At 42.7% G+C, this 19,094-nt stretch overlaps 1 protein-coding gene across 1 annotated transcript in view; it reads left to right on the top strand.

The window, feature by feature from the left end:
* The window catches only part of EFCAB11 (EF-hand calcium binding domain 11), a 148,758-nt gene extending 129,981 nt beyond the window's left edge, over positions 1-18,777 (top strand). The window contains exon 6 of the mRNA XM_039232474.1: positions 18,556-18,777. Coding sequence (XP_039088405.1) covers positions 18,556-18,637 — 82 coding nt within the window. The 3' untranslated portion in view covers positions 18,638-18,777. The remainder of the gene's footprint in view (positions 1-18,555) is intronic.
* The last annotated feature ends 317 nt before the right edge of the window (positions 18,778-19,094 follow it).

Genomic DNA, 19,094 nt, shown 5'->3' with positions numbered 1-19,094 from the left:
ACCCATGCCTTTTGGCTTTTGCTGTTAACGCTTTTTGAAAAGCTGTATATCAACCGACCTGCACTGTTCAAACCCACATTGTCCAAGGGTCAATTGTAATTATAAATGGCAGCAAAGTACACTAGGGGTGAGTTAACCGTATTATAAAAAGAACAGGTCTTTTTGGTTCACAAATGTTTTCATCATTTGCTGTGAATTTTCCCCAATATCCTTTTTGCTGAGACATTAGCACTCATTTCTCTTGTTGCTAAAGCTCCTCAGGACTTCCTGTTCTCCCCTCAGTGGCGCCTCCAATCTGCTCATTCGACTTTTCCTCTTGATTCTCATTGACAGGTGCTCTACCAAGTCAGGCAAAACCTTAATCTTCAGGATGCTCTGGAGGCGTCTCCTCGAATGGAGGGTTTACTCCCCATTGCTCAAAACGCCAGTTTACATTTACCCATCTAGTATCAATTAGAAAGGATTTCATACTGAAATTCTCTAATTTTGATACCAGTGCTTCTACTAAACTCACATTTTGCGAAAGGGCTCATTTCTGAAGCACAACCCGGCATCGGCGGGAGGAAAAACATAATTAAGACCTTGAATGGAACATTTTCAAATGTACACTTACTGCAGAATTTCTAAGCACTAATATTTTGAAATGTTTCTCTGTTTCCTTTTCTCACCCCCAAATTGCTGGAATGATGCCTGTGCTGTTATTCTGGGAGGATCTGGGGGGCGCATTGGATGTACTCTGTAACTTGGCTTTCCTTTCAATGTCAAATAGGACCTGTGTGGATTTTTGACAAAGGTCTTCTTTATCTCCCAAAGCCCAGAATTATTAGTAGCTGGGTGTAGAACCACGCTATCCACAGAGACTGGGTTTTCTATTCTGATTTTGTCACCAACTGGACATGTAGCTTTCAGGAAAGTCGTTTTATGCTTTTGAGTCTTAATTTTCTCATCTGTAAAATGAAAAAAAAGTAGGCTGGGCGATTTCTAAAGTCCCTTAAAGGGAAAAAATGACTACATGCTATTGCTCAGGACAGAGGGTCGGAATTTAGAAGGACGGCGGGCAGGTTAGAGACGCCTTTCCTCCCATGTTCCAGAGCACGTGAGACTCACGAATGGCAGGCTCACTTCAGGAGGGTGGGGGTGGGGAGCAGAGCCTCAGCCGGGACGGAAAGTTCCCGCTCAGGGTGTTTGTTGAGTCCAGTGCTCTGGAGACCTAACACCAAGCACGAAGTGGAGCTGTTTTATCCCCGTGGTTTGATTCTAACTAAGAAAAGGGTTTTGTTTTGTTTTCTCTTCCCCCTGGGAGCCGTGTTCAGTAAAACTTCCATACGGGGATATATTTATTATTAAAGAGTGTCAAGTGATCCAAATAGTCAGACCATGCAGTCACAGAAAGAAAACTACCGCGAGGAATGTGCACCCAGACGCGGCACCCTGGACCCACGTCGCCCTCTGCACATTCGAACGCACTCGTTCCTTTAAAAGTTCTGTCCATAACGTCTTGCCTTTCATTCCTTTCTTATAAACTCATATTATGTAAGCCCTCGGAGTGCTAAATGTTTTTCCTTTGTTGGCCATCACGCTCCGGATGATTTTATCAAACATGAATTTTCCCTTAGCTATTGATTGCGTGCAGTGGGGAGCTGGCACAGTAAGGAAGAGGTGGCTGCGTGTGCGCCAAGGACTCAAGCATTTTGCTGTGTGTGTGTGTGTGTGTGTGTGTGTGTGTGTGCGCGCGCGCGCGCGCGCGCACGTTAATGGGTGTCTGTGCACGTGCGTGGGGGGGGGGGCCGTGGGCGTGCATGTTGGGAGAGAGATGGTTACAGAAGTAACAAATGCCCCTTGCATACTATTTTGGAAATAGGGAAAGGTAAGAAAAAGGAAATAAAAACCAACCACATTCCTACCAAACCAAAGATAATCATTGTTAATATTTAGGTATTTATTATTTCCTGTTGCTCTCCAGGATTTTGTTGTTTCAATAAATGAGAGTTTTGGTTTTTACTTTGCTTTTTGATCATTTTGCTATTTTCACTTTTTAAATACCACTACAATGAGAGTATTTATCTGTACTTTTGTGAGTGCCTTAGGAGAGGTTCCTGGATGTGGGGATCCCATATTAGGGAGTATGAACTTATTTTGTCATTTTTACAACTCTCGATTCTTCTTACCATGTTGCCTAATAAACAAAATTGCCTAATTAACAAATGACAGTCCCTCCCACAGCATGTGCGCCTCTGGCCATGATCTCAGCAATGACCCAATGTTATTTCCTTTTCACATCTTTCCAAGTCTAACAGAGGATGCTAGTATCTCATTTTTTGTTTTATTTCATTGATCGCTTATAACATTGAACATTTTCACATGTTTATCATCTCTTTCTACTTTTTCTTCTGTGAATTATCTATCATGTCATTTGCTTCTTTGTTTTTTTTTTTTAAGGTTTATTTTTTTGAGAGAGACAGAGTGAGCAGGGGAGGGGCAGAGAGAGGGAGACACAGACTCCAAAGCAGGCTCCAGGCTCCGAGCTGTCAGCACAGAGCCTGATGCAGGGCTGGAACTCATGAACTGTGAGATCATGACCTGAGCCGAAGTCAGATGCTTAACCGACTGAGTCACCCAGGCGCTCCCCATATTTCTTCTATAATGAGAATATTTACCTCTTTCCATTTTTATCACAACTATTTTTTTTCCAGCTTTTCTTTATTTTTATAATTTTTTGAAGTGCAGCTATTTTAGGTCTTCATGTATTTAAACCTGTGATCTTTTCCTTCACAAATTTCTTCCATTTACTTTTCTCCTAAGAATACTTTCCTCGTCTTGAAACCAGGTTAATATTCACTTCCATTTTCGTGGTTGGCTTGAATCTGTGGTTTGAACTTTTAAGACTATCTGGCACCTTCATGTGTTTAGAATTCATTTTAGTATATATCATGGGGTGATGATCTAAACAATTTTGTTTCCAAAGAGCCAGTTTTTCCATTATCATTTATTAAATCCTCCCTATCCATCTACAGTGCATTCATTGCCATATTCTGTTCTGAGGGTTTGTTTTACCCTCCAGGCTGAGACTGCTGTATTCCCTGCTCTCCGTACACCAAAGACACACTTTTTCTTCCCAATTCTTATAATACGTTCTCAGACTTAGTATTTCTTGCTTTCAAATCGTTCTCAGCTCTTCCTCCCTGTTTATTTTCCAGATGAATGGTAGAATCATTTTCGTGAAGTTCCAAAAACCTCCCTTTGGGGTTTTGATGAAAATTGCATTCAACCTATAAATTAATTGTAAAGAACCTGGCACCTTTACAAACCTGAGTCTTCCCAAACAGGAATACACATATGGCACGCCCCTCCACATTTTCAAATATCCTTTGGTACAGCTCAGTGGAATTTTGTAGTTTTCTTTATACAAATTGAACACATTTCTCTTTAAGGTATTTCCAGATTATTTTAGGTACTTTTTTTTTAAATGTATTTATTTATTTCTGAGAGAGAGAGAGAGAGAGAGAGAGTGAGCAGGGGAGGGGCAGAGAGAAAGGGGGACACAGAATCTGAAACAGGCTCCAAGCTCTGAGCCGTCAGCACAGAGCCTGATGTGGGGCTCGAACCCATGAACCGTGAAATCATGGCCTGAGCCGAAGTCGGATGCTTAACCCACTGAGCCACTCAGGCGCCCCTCTTTTAGTACTTTTTAAAAAACGAAATCTTACCCCCTTCAGTTTAGATCCACTATTTTTAATATCACTTTTCCCCAGTGATTGCCAAGTACTGACAGGAATCTAAGTGAAAAGCATACTTGTTTTTTTCCAAGCTTATAAACTCAGGGATTTAGAACCGGAACCGACCGTAAATATAGTTTCATATATGATACAAGTGAGGTCGTGAAAGTGAATTTAAAGAAGTCAAGTGAATTGACTTCTTTAAAGATCCTACAGCTTGTGAGGTGAGTGGCTAAATAGGCGAACGCTTCCAAATGTTCGTATTCTTCGTGTCAAGGACACGTGAACCTTAAATATCCAAAACCAAACCCATTGCCCTCCTCCTTGGGTCAGTCTCCTCTGGCTGCTGTCACAATTCACCACAGACTTAGTGACTTCAAACAGCACACACATATTGCCCTTTAGTTCTGGAAGTCAGAAATCCAAAGCGGCCCCCGCTGGCCTAAAATCAAGGTGTCAACAGTGCTGCCTCAATTCGGGAGGCTCTAGGGGCAAATGTATTTCCTCACCCTTCTGGAGCTTCGGGGGGCTGCCTCATTCCTTGGCTCCTGGCACCTTCCTCCATTTTCACAGGCAGTAGCGTCACATCTTCCAAGTTCTCTCTGACTCTTCCTGAGTCTCCTACTTCCCTCTTCCACTTTTAAGGGCTCTCAAGATGACATTGGATGCTCCCGGATAATCTGGAATAATCTCCCCGTTTTAATGTCAGCAACCTCAAATCCACCAGCAGCTGCTAGCCTTCCTTTCCCGTGTGACAGCGCACATGTTCTGGGGATTAGGACGTGGACGCCTTTGGGAGGGCCATGGTTCTGCCCTACTGCAGCGAGGGTGAACTTTCAAAATTCCTACTTAAGCACATTAGCTCTCTCCTTGAAGCATCTCAAGTCTTCCCGTGCTCTTTGGATTGTGACCGAAACCCTTCCATGGCCTGCCAGCTCCAGAAAGTCTTATCCCACTTGCCCTCCAGCCTCATTCGGCTCCACATTCACCCTCACGCTGTGCTCTGACCACAGTGACTCTTATCTTGAACCTATCTTGCTCTCTTTTTTGCCATGAGGCCCGCGCACATGCCATTCCTTCTGCCTGGAAAGCCCTTCTGCACCTCCCGGCTAACTCTCATCCCTCGGGTTTCGGCCCCGTTCTGCTTCCTCAGGATCGATGCCTTGACCTCCCCACCTGGTTCTGCATCCCACCGTCTAGTAGCACCTTCTCTCTTTCCTTCAGAGCACTTAGCACGGCGGTAAATTTACTTTACTCAGAATTACTTAATTCTCCCTGGGCTGGGCTAAAAGCTCCAAGGAACTCTGTTTCTTTTTTGCTCACCCCTATATCTTAAGAACCGAATGCCCCTGGTCCTTAGTGGGCTCTTAGTGTGTGTCCCATGAATGAGTAAATGAACTCAATAGCTTATTTCTAAGCAAAAGCATTTTTAGTGAATGTGTTCATTAACATATTTATAGAAACAAAAGGACTGGGACTTTTTCAAAGTCCAACAGATAAATAAATTATTATAAGTCCATTTGATATAATCATATATAGCCATTAAAAAAGAAAATGAATGGGTGGTTCAATTGGTTAAGCATTCGACTCAGATCATGAGATCGCATTCATGGGTTCGAGCCCCACATTGGGCTCTGCACTGTGTGAAGCCTGATGGAGATTCTCTCCTTTTTACTCTGCCCCTCCCCTTCTCACTGTCTCTCTCTTTCTCTCTCTCAATAAATAAATAAAAGCTTGAAAAAAAACTTTTAAAAAATGAAAATGAAGACTGTAACAATGGGGGAAATGTTTATATTATGTTTAAAATAGCAGGATACTAAATACTCTCATGCTAATCAGAAGGAAAAGCACCAAAATGATCATAGCAATTGGTTCTAGATCATGGGATGGTGAATATTTCTTTTTTCCCATCTCCAAACTTTCCTGTTCATGTGTTCAGATATTCAGCACACCTTTCTAGCACCCACTATGTGCCAGGCACTGTGTCAGGTATAGGGAACAGCACAGTGAACAAGATGTGTGGTCCCTGCCCACTGCAAGGTTACAGCCAAGTAAGGAGGAAAACTAATAATAATCATGACACGGGTGGTCTAGTATTCACGGACAGTTGCTGTATCCGAGAATACATAGGTTCCTTTACCATAGTGTGCACCACAGGCTAAAGAAAACATTTTTCTTTATTGGGTCCATTATCGTTATGGCATTAAAAATTTTTTTAATGTTTGTTTATTTTTGAGACAAAGAGAGAAACAGAGCGTGAGCAGGGGAGAGACAGAGAGAGAGGGAAACAAAGAATCCAAAACAGGCTCCAGGCTCTGAGCCATCAGCCACAGAGCCCAATGTGGGGCTCGAACTCACGAACCGTAAGATCATGACCTGAGCCGAAGTCAGATGCTTAACTGACTGAGCCACCCAAACTCCCCTATGGCATTAACAATTTTAATTGGGGGCGGGGTAGGGAATTGTAGGAGAAATGATATCATTTTCTTTGGGCTTTGAAGGGGATAGCCTAACTTGTCTCTCTAACCCTTCATCGCTGCTCTTTTATACGTTCTAGAAGGAAAACATCTGGAGTCAGGGTGAACTTCTTCTGCTTACCTTAGTTCAGCGACTAAAAAGATTAGTGCAGGTGGTCATTAGGATGCCGTTGATGCCTGCCCAGTTCAGACTCTTTCCCAAGCGTTTGGCGGGCCCTTAGCACCCACTTCTAGGACACTGAAAAAGCAGAGTTTTGCCACCATCAGTTCCCTTGGTTTCATCTTCTCACACTTATGCACTCATTGACTGTGCCTCTGTGCTTGAGCATAATGTAAATACTGAATTTGTTTAATAAATATCCTGAAATCACCTCTTTGAGTTGTTACTAGAAGGGCATGGACCTTTTAACTCACTTAGTCAGCACGGATCAACACTTAATGTCTTTAATGATGATCAGGATCTTTTTTAGTGGCTGAAAATCTCCGTAATCAATGATGTGGCCCTGCCTGGAGGCATGAGAGACTAGATAATGGGCAGAAAATGTCACGCTGGATGGGGCTAGTAATTTGAATCCCTGAAATCCGTATTAGTGTGGCCATTATAGGAGAGGCCAGTTTCTTCGCAAGGCTAGAAAGAACCCCAGGATCCCTTAATGATTTATGCATTGTTCAAACCCTTCATGATGAGCCAATTCCTTTGCTCAGGGCTTCTCCCCCACCCACCTACTCAGCAAGGCCAATGCCATGCCCCTTGTAGTAGAGTGGTCACCCACCTCAAAAGTAATTCTCGGTGCTGGGCAGGAGGAGGGGTATCATGGAATTTATGAGATCTCCTTACCAAGGAGGGTATTTCCCCTGTCTTCCCCCATCCCCATATCAACCTTGAGAATTTTATTTTCATTTCAGGGATAGAACACAAGTCCTGTTTTCTAGCTGTTACGTAAAGAAGCACTCCCAGGTTTCAGTCCTAAAATATCCCCTCTGAACTTACACTCAGAGTCCTTTGGTCTTAGCCTAGGATTTGATTAATTGAGCCATGTTCACATTCTCTGCATTTCATAATATTCTAAACACTTGTCATATGCCCTCTGAACCTTCTTTATCTCTTTCGACTGTAATCCTCATATGAAAAGCCCTCATGGTCATCCCATTTGGTGTGACTTTGTGATTATAGGTAGGCTTTATTAATAGAGAGCTTCCGATAATGTGAGAAAATTGTTTCATTATGAAACGTTTTTCATTTTTTATGTTATTTATTGTTGCCCACAGACCCAGAGGTTTCAAGTGATGGGAGCAGGTTATAAACGAAAGTATAAGTAATTTATTATAATTATTCTGAACTAAGGCCAGATTTCCTACTGGCTCAGTGATGCATATCAATTGGAAATGGGCTGAGATGTAAAATCTTATTTTCCTAAATGGATTATTTAAAACTAAAGTGTAAACAATTAAAAGTATTAATTTTTATAAATTCTTACATCCTCATTTAATGGGTGGGAAAAAAAAAAAAAAAAAAACCTTGACCCGATAGAATTTTAAAATAATGTTTCTTTAAGCAAAGAACAAATCTCTTGGATTTCTGGTGAGGCTCCGCGACACAATATGCTTTGGCCATGTCATGGTCCCTAGGGGGACTGTCAGGTCCTGTGCTCTTCTTTGAAATATAAGTGCTTTTAATTAGATGGAGCAATGGCTAGTGTTTGTTTCTCTATTATTATATTACTATCATTCCATTGCCAGAACTCCCAGTTTCATCTAATTGTAAGGGAGCTTAGAACATGTAGGTTTGGAAGAGAAGGAAAGAAATTTTGTTGAGCACATAGCAGGCTGTGCCATGGAATCACACTTCACCCACGTCAGAGTGGATAACCCCTTACCCGGCTCCTTGTGCCGCCAACCTGTTTTACCTCACCTTTGGGGAGTTCCTATATACACGTTCTGGGCGCCGTCTCGCTCACGGATTGCTGGGTCTTACTCACATTTTTAATTACTAAAGCTCTACATTATGTTTGGCTACCATGTTTATTTTCTAAAAAGTATTCTCAATCTTCTGGTACATTTACTTTTCCAGATAAACTTTAGATTTAATTTCTCAAATTTGCTTTAAAATGAAAAAAAAAACTAAGCAAACGAAAACCTCTCCACTCTCCCTGTCGAGTATTAATAAAAATATGCTCTACTTGAAAACATGACACTATTAGAGAAGATAAGCGTTATTTGACAATTGGTTTCTTCTGACTCCGAGGAAGTATGCTTTTAAAAAGCTTGCTTTTTAGCTATCACACAGTGGCTAACAATGTTATTAGCAGGGGTTTATAAACGGCTTGAATGTTTATAGTTCATATTTCAACTTCAAGTCTGTTTGTTGCATTAGCAAAATGAAGCTCATTAAGCCTAATTCTTTTGGTCCATCTCTCCAAGCCTCTGAACCCACTAATACTCAGCTTTCTTGTCTGGAAATATGTAATCTTTCCCACATTACACTTGAAAGTTCAGCTCATTCCTAAACCTCCAGTCAAGGATATGAACTTGTTGCTTTCAGAGAGGCCACATCTGTGCACTGAGCCATTACACCATCTGTTAAAGTGGTCAGAGTTCATTTTATTGCCTCCTTTGTGGAAGGACTTGTACTGTAAAAGCGTGTGTTATTGAAAACATAATTTTCCTCATCATTATGCTTTCTTTCTAGCCGGATCATAACCTGCGAGAAATCTATTGAGCAGAGAGTGAAAAGCTCTTCAGAATAGCTGTTCTTAAGAGATTAAATGATTGCCATCTCTGTCCCATTTCTTTTATCTCATAATCAAGTTCAAGATGATACTAGATATCTCGGCTGAAGTGATTATATATTTGAAATAGAAATGGTTTTATCTCCATTCATATTTCACACTGTTGAAGGCAGGATCATTTTTTCCCCCATTTACATTCATATATGTGTATGGTTCTTTACAACTGTCTGCAGGGTTAAAGATTCAGAGTACTCCTTGAAGGCAAAAATAGCTAACAGGGGTTTGGTCACATTTTTAAGTTTTCTATGCACAAAGACCCTAAGTTAAGACCCAGCTTAGACGCATCAAAATTTAGAGCTGTACCAGATCCTGGCAAGTCATAGACCAACCATTCTACTTGACAAGGGAAGAGCTTGGGATTCAGAGCAGCTAGGACACTTGCCCAAGGTCACACAGCCTAGCTGAGAGGAAAGCTCACTCCTAGGCCATTTCTGCTGAACCACTCTGCCCCGCCTCCAAACACCCACCACATTCAGAGTGAGCCTGTCACACAGATCTGCTGTGGGGAAAGAATGGAAGAGCTTGTGACCCTAAAGCATAGGAACCAGATTTTTTTTATAATTACTTCAAAGATGTTCACTTTGGCTTCTGTTTTTTATCCTTAAAGCTGTCTGACCTGTGCTGTGTTCTTACATCACCGTTTCTCTTCCAGACATTCAAACTGAGAAAAAAGAGCATGTCACTATTTATTAGCAGCTCTGCTAAAACACTTGACAGAGAAGGAATGTGAAACTATTTGCCGGAAGTGAGGCATTGGGCTGTATGTTGATTGCATTTATCCACATACCCACAAGTACTCAATAATCAAACACACTGAAATTACATTCTTTCCTCCTTTTAAAATATTTCTAGCTTTAAATAAGCCTCCTCATTTTTAAAACCTAGTAAATAGGAAAAAGTGAGTCATTATTTATAGTTAATCACTTTTGCCAGCTGTGACTGCATTTCACATCCATTTTTCTTTTTTGTCTTGAACTGGGGAATCTATCCTGTTGCTCTTTTTTTTTTTTAAATTAATGTTTATTTATCCTTGAGAGAGTGAGAGAGACAGAGAATGAACAGGGAAGGAGCAGAGCGAGAGAGGGACACAGAATCCAAAACAGGCTCCAGGCTCTGAGTCAGCACAGAGCCCGATGTGGGGCCTGAACCCACGAACCATGAGATCATCACCTGAGCCGAAGTCGGACGCTTAACCGACTGAGCCACACAGGCGCCCCTATTCTGTCGCTCTTTAAGGAAAAAACCATATTGGTCTCATCAATAGCCACTTTCAGCACATAATCACTGTTAAGGCACTGCCAATAGGGATTTTTGTTGGATATGGCAAGAAAAATAACTTCTTGGAATGCAGAATTGTGGAGAATAATCCAGGATCTTGGGATAGCTCCTAACAAGAAAATCTGAATTATTTCAGGGTTCATTTTGAAGTAGAATAATCGTTTCAAAAATACCATATTGATGAGTGTCTATTCTATATCTACCCAGTTCCAGATACTGCAAGGTTTAGACAAGATCTCAGATGAGATCCCTGGCGTGTCAGGATGCTTTCATTTGAAAGTATCAGGTATCCATTTCAGAGCATCTTGAACAACCAAGCAACTTTACTCGGTGAGGTGACTCAGAATTCTGACCTCAGGTGTACTTCAGGCCTCGTTTGATTAGGCTTCAGCTCACTCTGCTATTCTTCTGACTCTTTCTCTCACCATGTATAGCCCCATTCGCAGGCTGAAATGGACATTTAGAAGCACATGCAGAAATTTTTGGATCAATGCACCGTCGGCTCCCAGAACTGTGGAGGGTCCATCGGTGTGGTAGGGAAAGGACTATGGTGGCACCAAACCTCGCCTCTGCACCCCAGCTATCCAAGGAAAGGGCTTCCCCTTAACTCACAAACAAAATTCCTAGGCTTCATTATGGTTGAGCCAGCTCTTTACCAGTCAGTAGTGGCCAGGGCAGAAATGTCATGTACCAGTTGGCCAGTCAATCCTTGAACCAGGTCACTGTGGTTGGGATGGTAGGATTATAGTGATTGACTGTAGATCCCACTTCTGGAACTTGGGATGGCAAACCATCCACCCAAATCACACAGCTGCTGAGTAGCACAGAGGGTGTAGGATGGATGCTGGGGAAGGACATAAGAGCATCCACTGTGTCTTTCATCTAGAAAGCCGAGCCTGGTCCTCATAAGGCCAAGGTCTTACCTGGCTTGTGTCATTCTCTGTTCCTGACCTGACCTGGCCATCCTTTTATCCTTCACAGTTCATCCCACATGGCCAATTCTACCACCTCCTCATGACCAGTCCATACCTATACTTTTGTATCCAAAAGGCCATCTCTTCTACTTAGGAATATATTGTCTCATGCTGAAGAAACAATTAATTGTTGACAGACTGAATATTATTAAATAAAGCATGTATATTAGAGAAGACTGGTCTATCATTTTCTGGTGACCTCTGACATTGCAGACATCTGGAGTTTCAACCTTCAGAGCTCTTCTTAAAGGCATTATTTCCTTGGCCCAAAAAAATTTTCCAAACAGAGGAACTCTCTGATCTACTTCAAGTAGTGAGGTGTCTCTTACCTGAATGAGACTCTTAACATGGCATGTTATTGCTGGTGACAATTTAAATGCCCCCGTGAGAACTTCATCTCTCAAAATAAACTTTCTACTATGTCTCAGCCTGGGATCTTACTTACTGAAAGCGGACTTGAGATGAGGAGTCACATGCAGGTTGCTTGTCTGGGAAGTAACCGCAGTGAGCAAGAGCAGGACAGAGAATGAAGGCAAGCCATATGACAAGAGAGCGCCATATCTACTGACGCCTGTCCCCTCCCTGGGCAACATTTGTCCCATGGGGTGTTTCCTCCTTAGTCTCTCATCCCTGCAGATTGCATGTGTGTGAGGCCCACACCCAGCGTTAGCGGTCCCAGGAAGAGAGGGAGAGGTACTCGGTGTGGGCTGCCCTGAGGGGAGGCCCTCCAGCCATGGCTGCGCTAACCGGTGGGGGTGAGAACACGAGTTGCGAGGTGGGCGCACGCGCGGGACGTCCACCGCACACTGAACAGCCAGAGTCACGCAGGCGCCTAGAAAAGACCAGAAACCATCTACATATCTTTTTTTTTTTTCAATCTCTCCCGCGTGTCTGAATGGCTTTTCTTAACACATGTCTTTAAAAAGGTAAAATTAATAAACACATTACCAACTGGATTGCCATAGAGCCCCGCAGGACTCTCATCAACAAAGAGGCAAGCAGGCCCGTGGAAAGAAGCAGCAGGCTTCTCAGAAGAGAGGGCTGCTTGCGGGAGAAGCTGTCATCGTCACATCTTCAATTGGCGGGTCCTCTCATCCCCAGCAGGGGCTCCTTGCTTGGAGGGTAATTTTTATTCTCACCTTTCAGTCAGAATGACAGCTTTGTCCCTAATGTGATGGCAGTTTTGACTTTAGTTTAAATTATTCCGTAAAGAATCAAAGAGAGAGAGAGATTCTCCCTCCTTTTTCCCCCACCCCAAAAATTCCACTAAGAAAACTTTCCTAATTTAAATCTTTGCCTCCACATTAAATTTCTCATTCATGTTTCAGGTGAATCAAATACACCGTCAACTTTCAAAACCCTGTGTGACTATCACAGGGACTCAAAATAATTGCTGTCTGTCAGTGTATTTGCTGGGAACACAGATATGCCTGTCACCAGCTCCGTTATCACGCCACGAGCTTGCCTCTCAAGCGCGGTCTTCTCTGGGCTCAACTCAGAACCTTAGCGTCGGCAAGCCGAGGGTTGAGGCAATTATCTGCATAATCCATCCAAGGAACATGTGTGCCTCAGCTGCCCCTGACATCACCTGTTTAAAAAAAAAAAAAAGTCTTTAAAGAAATTATTTTAGTTAAGTGTAGATTTAGCTGGAATGTTCTAAAGAATTGTCTCCAACTTTGGTTCCTCTAGCTTTGTGCTTTTCAACCAGGGATAATTTTGTCCCCCAAGGGACACTTGGCAATATCTGGAGACATTTTGGGCTGTTAGAGCTGGGGAGCGAGGAGTGAGTGTGCTACTGACATCTCCAGGTTAGAACCCAGGGAAGCTGCTAAAATTTCTGCTTCCTGCCCGCAGCACAAGGGACAGGCCCCAGAAGAGAGAATTATCTGGCTCCAACCCCACCCTCGCTGGCGAGGATTTATACATTGTAAATACGGCCATCTTTTTAAATTGGGACTAAAAGAAAATATTCCTTCGGTTGAAAAATATCAATAATCTTAAAGAGTATTTCAAGACAAAATAACCCATGAGAGAAGTTTCCGCTTAACATTTCACATTCAAGTTCTGCCCAATTGAGTTACATGTTTCTCAGATTGCAATTATAAGACATTCTAGTTTGTATTCTTGTTTCCACTTAAAAATGTCACTTTTAAAGTCTATCATTTTAATAGAGAATATTCCATGGTTTCGATGGAATGAAATTAAACCATTCCCTCTTTGTTTCTTTCCTTCATTTTTAATTTTTTAAACATTTTTAAATGTTTGTTTATTTTTGAGAGAGACAGACAGACAGACAGAGGGCAAGCAGAGAAAGAGAGACAGAATCCAAAGCAGGCTCCAGGCTCTGAGCTGTCAGCACAGAGCCCAACGCAGGGCTTGAACCCACAAACCGTGAGATCATGACCTGAGCTGAAGTTGGAGGCCTAACCGACTGAGTCACCCAAGCATCCCATCCTTCATTTTTAATTTTTAAAAATTATGTATGTAATCTTTTTTAAGTAACTGGGGCAAAAGCATGTACTCCACTCTGAAATCTGGCTTTGGAGACCTGGCCAGGCAGCACTCTTATTTTACAAAAACTTGTACTCCAAGAAATAATTACTTTCAAAACATAATAAGAAATAGTTATCATATAAATATCTTTGTGCAAGAAACGTTTACTACTTGCGAAAAACACTCACTATTTATATATTTTTAAAATTAGAAAAACCCTGATGTTTCTCTTCAGAATGTATTAAAGCAACACTATGGCCTCCCTTAGTAAAAGATTCACAATGTGAAACCCTGGCTCCTTCTAGGTGAGGACTACTTAGCCTCGGGGTCACAGGAGCCCCATAGTCTGGGCTGTCGGAGTCCACTCAGTGTCACAAAAAGGAGAGAACAGAATCTTGCTTAACCAATCAGGACGGAAGAGACAAATGTTACAGCTCATGAAAGTAATTATAACCACTTAAGAGATGAGTCTGAAAATGTTTATAATATAACAGAAAACTGTCAGAACCTAGCTAAATGGACAGAGTCTGGTTCTTTTTTTTTTTTTTTAATTTTTTTTATTTATTTCTAGGAGACAGAGAGAGAGACAGCGTGAGCAGGGGAGGGTCAGAGAGAGAGGGAGACACAGACTCCGAAACAGGCTCCAGGCTCTGAGCTGGCAGTCAGCACAGAGCCCGACGCGGGGCTCGAACCCGAACCCACGAACCGCGAGATCGTGACCTAAGCGAAAGTCAGACGCCCAACTGACTAAGCCACCCAGGCGCCCCAGGACAGAGTCTGGTTCTTGCCTGAAACTCTCAATGTAGCCCAGTGCCTGCCTGGGTGTTCCTGTACTTCACAGTTCAAATACTGTTGTCTGGAAGCCGCTGTCTACACCCTGCGGGACTTTAAAGCACTTCCCAAGCTTTTGTACAGCTCCTGGAAGGCCTAGGACTCCGAGTTCCCATTTCACTGCATTAATTCCGTTGATGGCTCATATGACCTGTGCCTGCTCAGGGGGAACTCCTCTCCTAACTCAGTCTTCAGCCTCTAAATCAACACAGCACCCCCCGCCACAACACCATTCCTGGTAGAGTGTGTACCTGTCTCACCCCTTGGTGAAGACAGGGGAGGTTGTAACAAGTAATACAGATGCCTTTGAAGCACAAGGTAAATGTAGCAGTTAATTAAAGGGCTTCTGATCACTGCACCACTGCAGACTTTCTCATGGGCCATTTCCCTTCATATAGCATGGGCCAGCCCCCCGCTTCTCAGTGGCCCCTTCTTCGTGCTCTCCTTTTTATCTGGCTTGTCATCCCCTTCCACCCCGAGGGTCCTAAATTGTTCGTGCTGAGTTACACAGAGCAGCTCAGCTCTCCCCAGTCTCTGCTCCACAAATCAGTCCTTTTGCATCTCAAAAACAAGCAAGCCAGAAGGCCTTTAATTTAGCTGGACCAACATTTCTAGAAAGCACTTATTGTTGTTAACAGCATTTATCTTCCTCTCGCACATCTGTAGGAGCTTTATTAATTCCTTTGAAAAGCCAGTTCTGAAATAGAAGCTCATAGGCTTGTCAGTATCTGTATTCTCGTGTCTGGTGGAAGAGCTAGCACTTAGCTCGATTCAAGTGGCCGGGCTTCGGCTCTACGGCAGGGTAGACTTAGATGTGGCTAGTGTCTGCCTCAGTTTCCAATGTCTTGCTCTATATTTATCTCTATATTATTCAGCCCGACACGCAAGGGACTCCTTCTGTCAATGTCCTGCTCTGCAGCCTCATTTTCCAAAATTCATCTCTCACTTGGTCTCTTGTACCTAGTCTGTGTTTACAGAATGTGATTGGGCGTGGAGACCATAATTGATTATCCCTTATGGGTCCCCGAGTGATGTTCCTAGGAGCCTTCTGCAGTGTGTGTTATTTCTCTGGCTCATTTCCAGACTCCATAAAAACAATAATGAGAAACTCTCTTTCTCTGACCCTCCCCCCGCCCCCTTCCTGGGAGGTAGTAGATATTCCATAATGTGGTCAGCTCTTTCTCCGGATTCGCTGATTCCACAAATTCGTTCACTCCGCAAACATTTGTCCGCTCCGGGATGAGAGGTGGGGACACGGCCAGAAACCAGAGAAAGTGTTCCCCCTCTCTGAGTTCATTTCTAGTTAGTAGAGTATTTTAGTGCTAAATGTTGTGCTGGCACCAAAACAGCACCCTCTCCTATCAGAACCAGAGTAAACTCCTGTTGAGGTTGAATGCGGCAAACAGAAATGATGAAACTTGGTACTTAATGACGTTTCTTCATCTCAGTGCACACAACTCCTACCCACCAGCCACATCTGCTCTTCGATCGCACGGTGATTCAAGTGTGGGTGCTGTGAAACCTTCCTTCTTCAGAGTAATTCCGCCTGCAATGAAAAACAGTATATTTTAGCTTTTCAAATTATAGCTCTGAAATGTGAATTTCCTCTTCCCTCTCCTTAAGACAGCCAGCCCCTTCTTATATTTTATATACATATATATATATATATATATGTATGTGATGAGGAGGAAAAGTCAGAAGATAGAAAGTACTGTACCATGTCTCATTATAAATATAAACACAATATTCTCCCATTCATTATGTGAATAAAATGCCACCACAGACCTTATGAGTAAACATTTCCATTTTAACACTTCTTGATTATATTGTATCCATTTTACGATGCGAAGCTTTGGCAAACGCAGCAAGAAAAATAAGTTAATGTAATCACAATGAAGGTGGTTTACTGAGAAAAATCAGTTAAAGGGATTCCCTCTTCTGCCAGCATTCAGCATCTCAGTAAGTGAATAAACACACACAAACACACACACACACTATATATATATATATATATATATATAATTGGAAGCAGTTTATCCTAAACATTGCTTTTCTAGGTTATCCTCTTTAACTCACCCTCTGAGATTTATAGTGCAACCATACCAGTTCAGAGTGGGAAGAAAAAAAAGGCCATTTAGTAATCCAATTCCTTGGGGAAAATACTTAGGCAATATTAAGAAATCTTCAATTATCTAATTTAATAACAGGGATGTTTCTAGTGCGTAGTCAGTCACATGTGATACTGATTATTTCTAATCCCTCGGAAGAAACCTAACATTCTGCATTTGGTCCTGTATAGCGTGAAATCAGGATGTATATTTTACCAAAAGAAGTCACGAGAATAATGGTGTCCGCAGTCTGTAGTCATTTTATTCTAACACACTGCAATATGGCTGTGCCCCGGGGCAGAGAAGGAGGGATTTTCTCTACTTCAAAAGAATGAAAAATTATCATCACTATCCAGAACCATTACAGACTTCAGAGACTTTGGCATGAAATATTCAGAAAGTTTATTTTAGAATTCAATATTTTAAAAGCCTGCTTTAACACTATTACAGTGACTAGTGGCTCTGTTACTTGGGCCAGTCTTTGCTTTAAAAAGCCCTCTGTCAGGGCGCATATCAACAAAACGTAATTTGCATCAACCACAAAGGCTCTACATAAGGAATATAATGCATTGTTTTCGAATGGCTCCCTCCCCCCACAAGAGGAACTGTGACCACGACCACTACTTATCAGATACCCTTTCAAACATCCTTCTTACATAAACGTTACTTGTCCCGGTAATGGTGGAAATATGTTGCTAATGCCGTGTGACATGAGTTCTCATACCCATGTGGCATGGGCGCTATTTCTCTGTCACTGCCAAGGGAGCAATGGTCCTGTCTCAGCGGTTCTAGGGACACACGGGGTCAACCCACCTGAGGCCACCCATACTCTTAGCCGAGCAGCCAGAGGCTCACGTCTTCACCACTCCTCACAGTCAGAGAAGCTTCCTGGGTGTTCATGTGGACTTAACAGAACTTCCGAGGCCACAAGTAAAGCCAGTGAAAACTTCTGCAGCTAGAGTTAGCCACACGAAATTGCAATACAACCACTTTGCTCTGGAATATTCTGTGTAAGTAGGGAGGCAACGTGCAATAGAGTACATAGAGAGCCTTGGTTTGGAAATGTAACGTCTTCTTTTTTTATGTTTATTTTTGAGAGAGAGAGAGCGCGAGAGAGCGCGAGAGTGAGTAGAGGAGGGACAGAGAGAGAAGGGGGAGACACAGAATCCAAAGCAGGCTCCAGGCTCTGAGCTGTCAGCACAGAGCCCAATGCAGGGCTGGAACCCACAAACCATGAGATCATGACCTGAGCCCAAGTCAGACACTTAACTGACTGAGCCTCCCAGGAACCCCTGGAAATGCACCGGTCTTGATTTGAGGTCTAAGCCTGCTATTTAAGCAGCCAGTGTGGTCTTGTGAAAGTGGTGAACCGCTTTCAGCTCAGTGTTTCTGTCTGTAAAGTGGGCCCATCCCAGCATGATGCAGACATTCAAAGAGACAAGGAATGTAGAGGCAGTGCAGTGTGGGTGTCAATCATTCCCATCATTGCTGCTTATTCCCAAAACATTTTTCTTCTCTCTCGGTTTATTCCATGTTTCTGTTGTGTAATGCATATATATATTTCTTGATATATCACAGAAAACATGTGTAGGATGACTAGAAAAAAACCATCATTTCTGCTTTTCTTTAAGAACCCGTGCATTTGGCTTCATTCCATTAAACGTATTGAATATATTATTTTCCTAGGTTTTAATCAGTACCTTTTCCTTTCCTTCCCACCTTAGGTATTATCAGTGTAGGAAAAGAAACAGGCATCAACTTCTGCCTTCAAGTGGGGGCCTCTCACAAATAGACATGCAAAGAAATAAAGATTCTGGAGTGCTCTTGATGCAGAAGTGTGACAAAAGTACCTTGTAAATAGAAAAATAACTTTTCATTTCATTTTCCAGGGAAGTAGATCAAGACTCGGACGATCTTGTGAGCTTTAAAGACTTTGAATATGCCATGAAGTATGGAGGAAATGAAGCCTAGCTGTTGTGAACTGCATTTGGCAACTTCAAGGGAGACCAATAGATTGTTAATGTCTATTTCAACTTCAGTCTCCGCCCTTCTGCTCCGCTAATGATGTAATAATGCTGCGTACTTGTGATTAAACTTGGTCATGGTTTGCACATGCTGATACTACTTGCATCTCAGAATCCTAGAGGTGGTCATGACAGGTGATCGCCCACGCGGCCAGTGTCCCTAAGCCAGGCTGATGCTGTCACTGCCTCTGGGGCCGGCCCCCATCCTCCCCCTCACTCTCAACCCCCCCTCCCACCCACACTGCAGGCTGGGGTGCTCCACTCACTAGCCCTCTCCACTCCACCCACATGCTCCCTGATTCTCATTGGTTCCTACTGTCTGGGGAGAAGTCACTTTTCCCGCCAACGGTGCCAGTTTCCTTCCTGCATTCAACTTTGGTCAAACACTTAATAGCCCCGGTGTG

Source organism: Hyaena hyaena, unplaced genomic scaffold, assembly GCF_003009895.1.
Source record: "Hyaena hyaena isolate Hyena2069 unplaced genomic scaffold, ASM300989v1 scaffold_67, whole genome shotgun sequence".
NCBI classification, from domain to species: domain Eukaryota; kingdom Metazoa; phylum Chordata; class Mammalia; order Carnivora; family Hyaenidae; genus Hyaena; species Hyaena hyaena.
The sequence above is the reverse complement of the archived record's forward strand: the minus strand, read 5'-3'. Positions and strand labels throughout refer to the sequence as shown.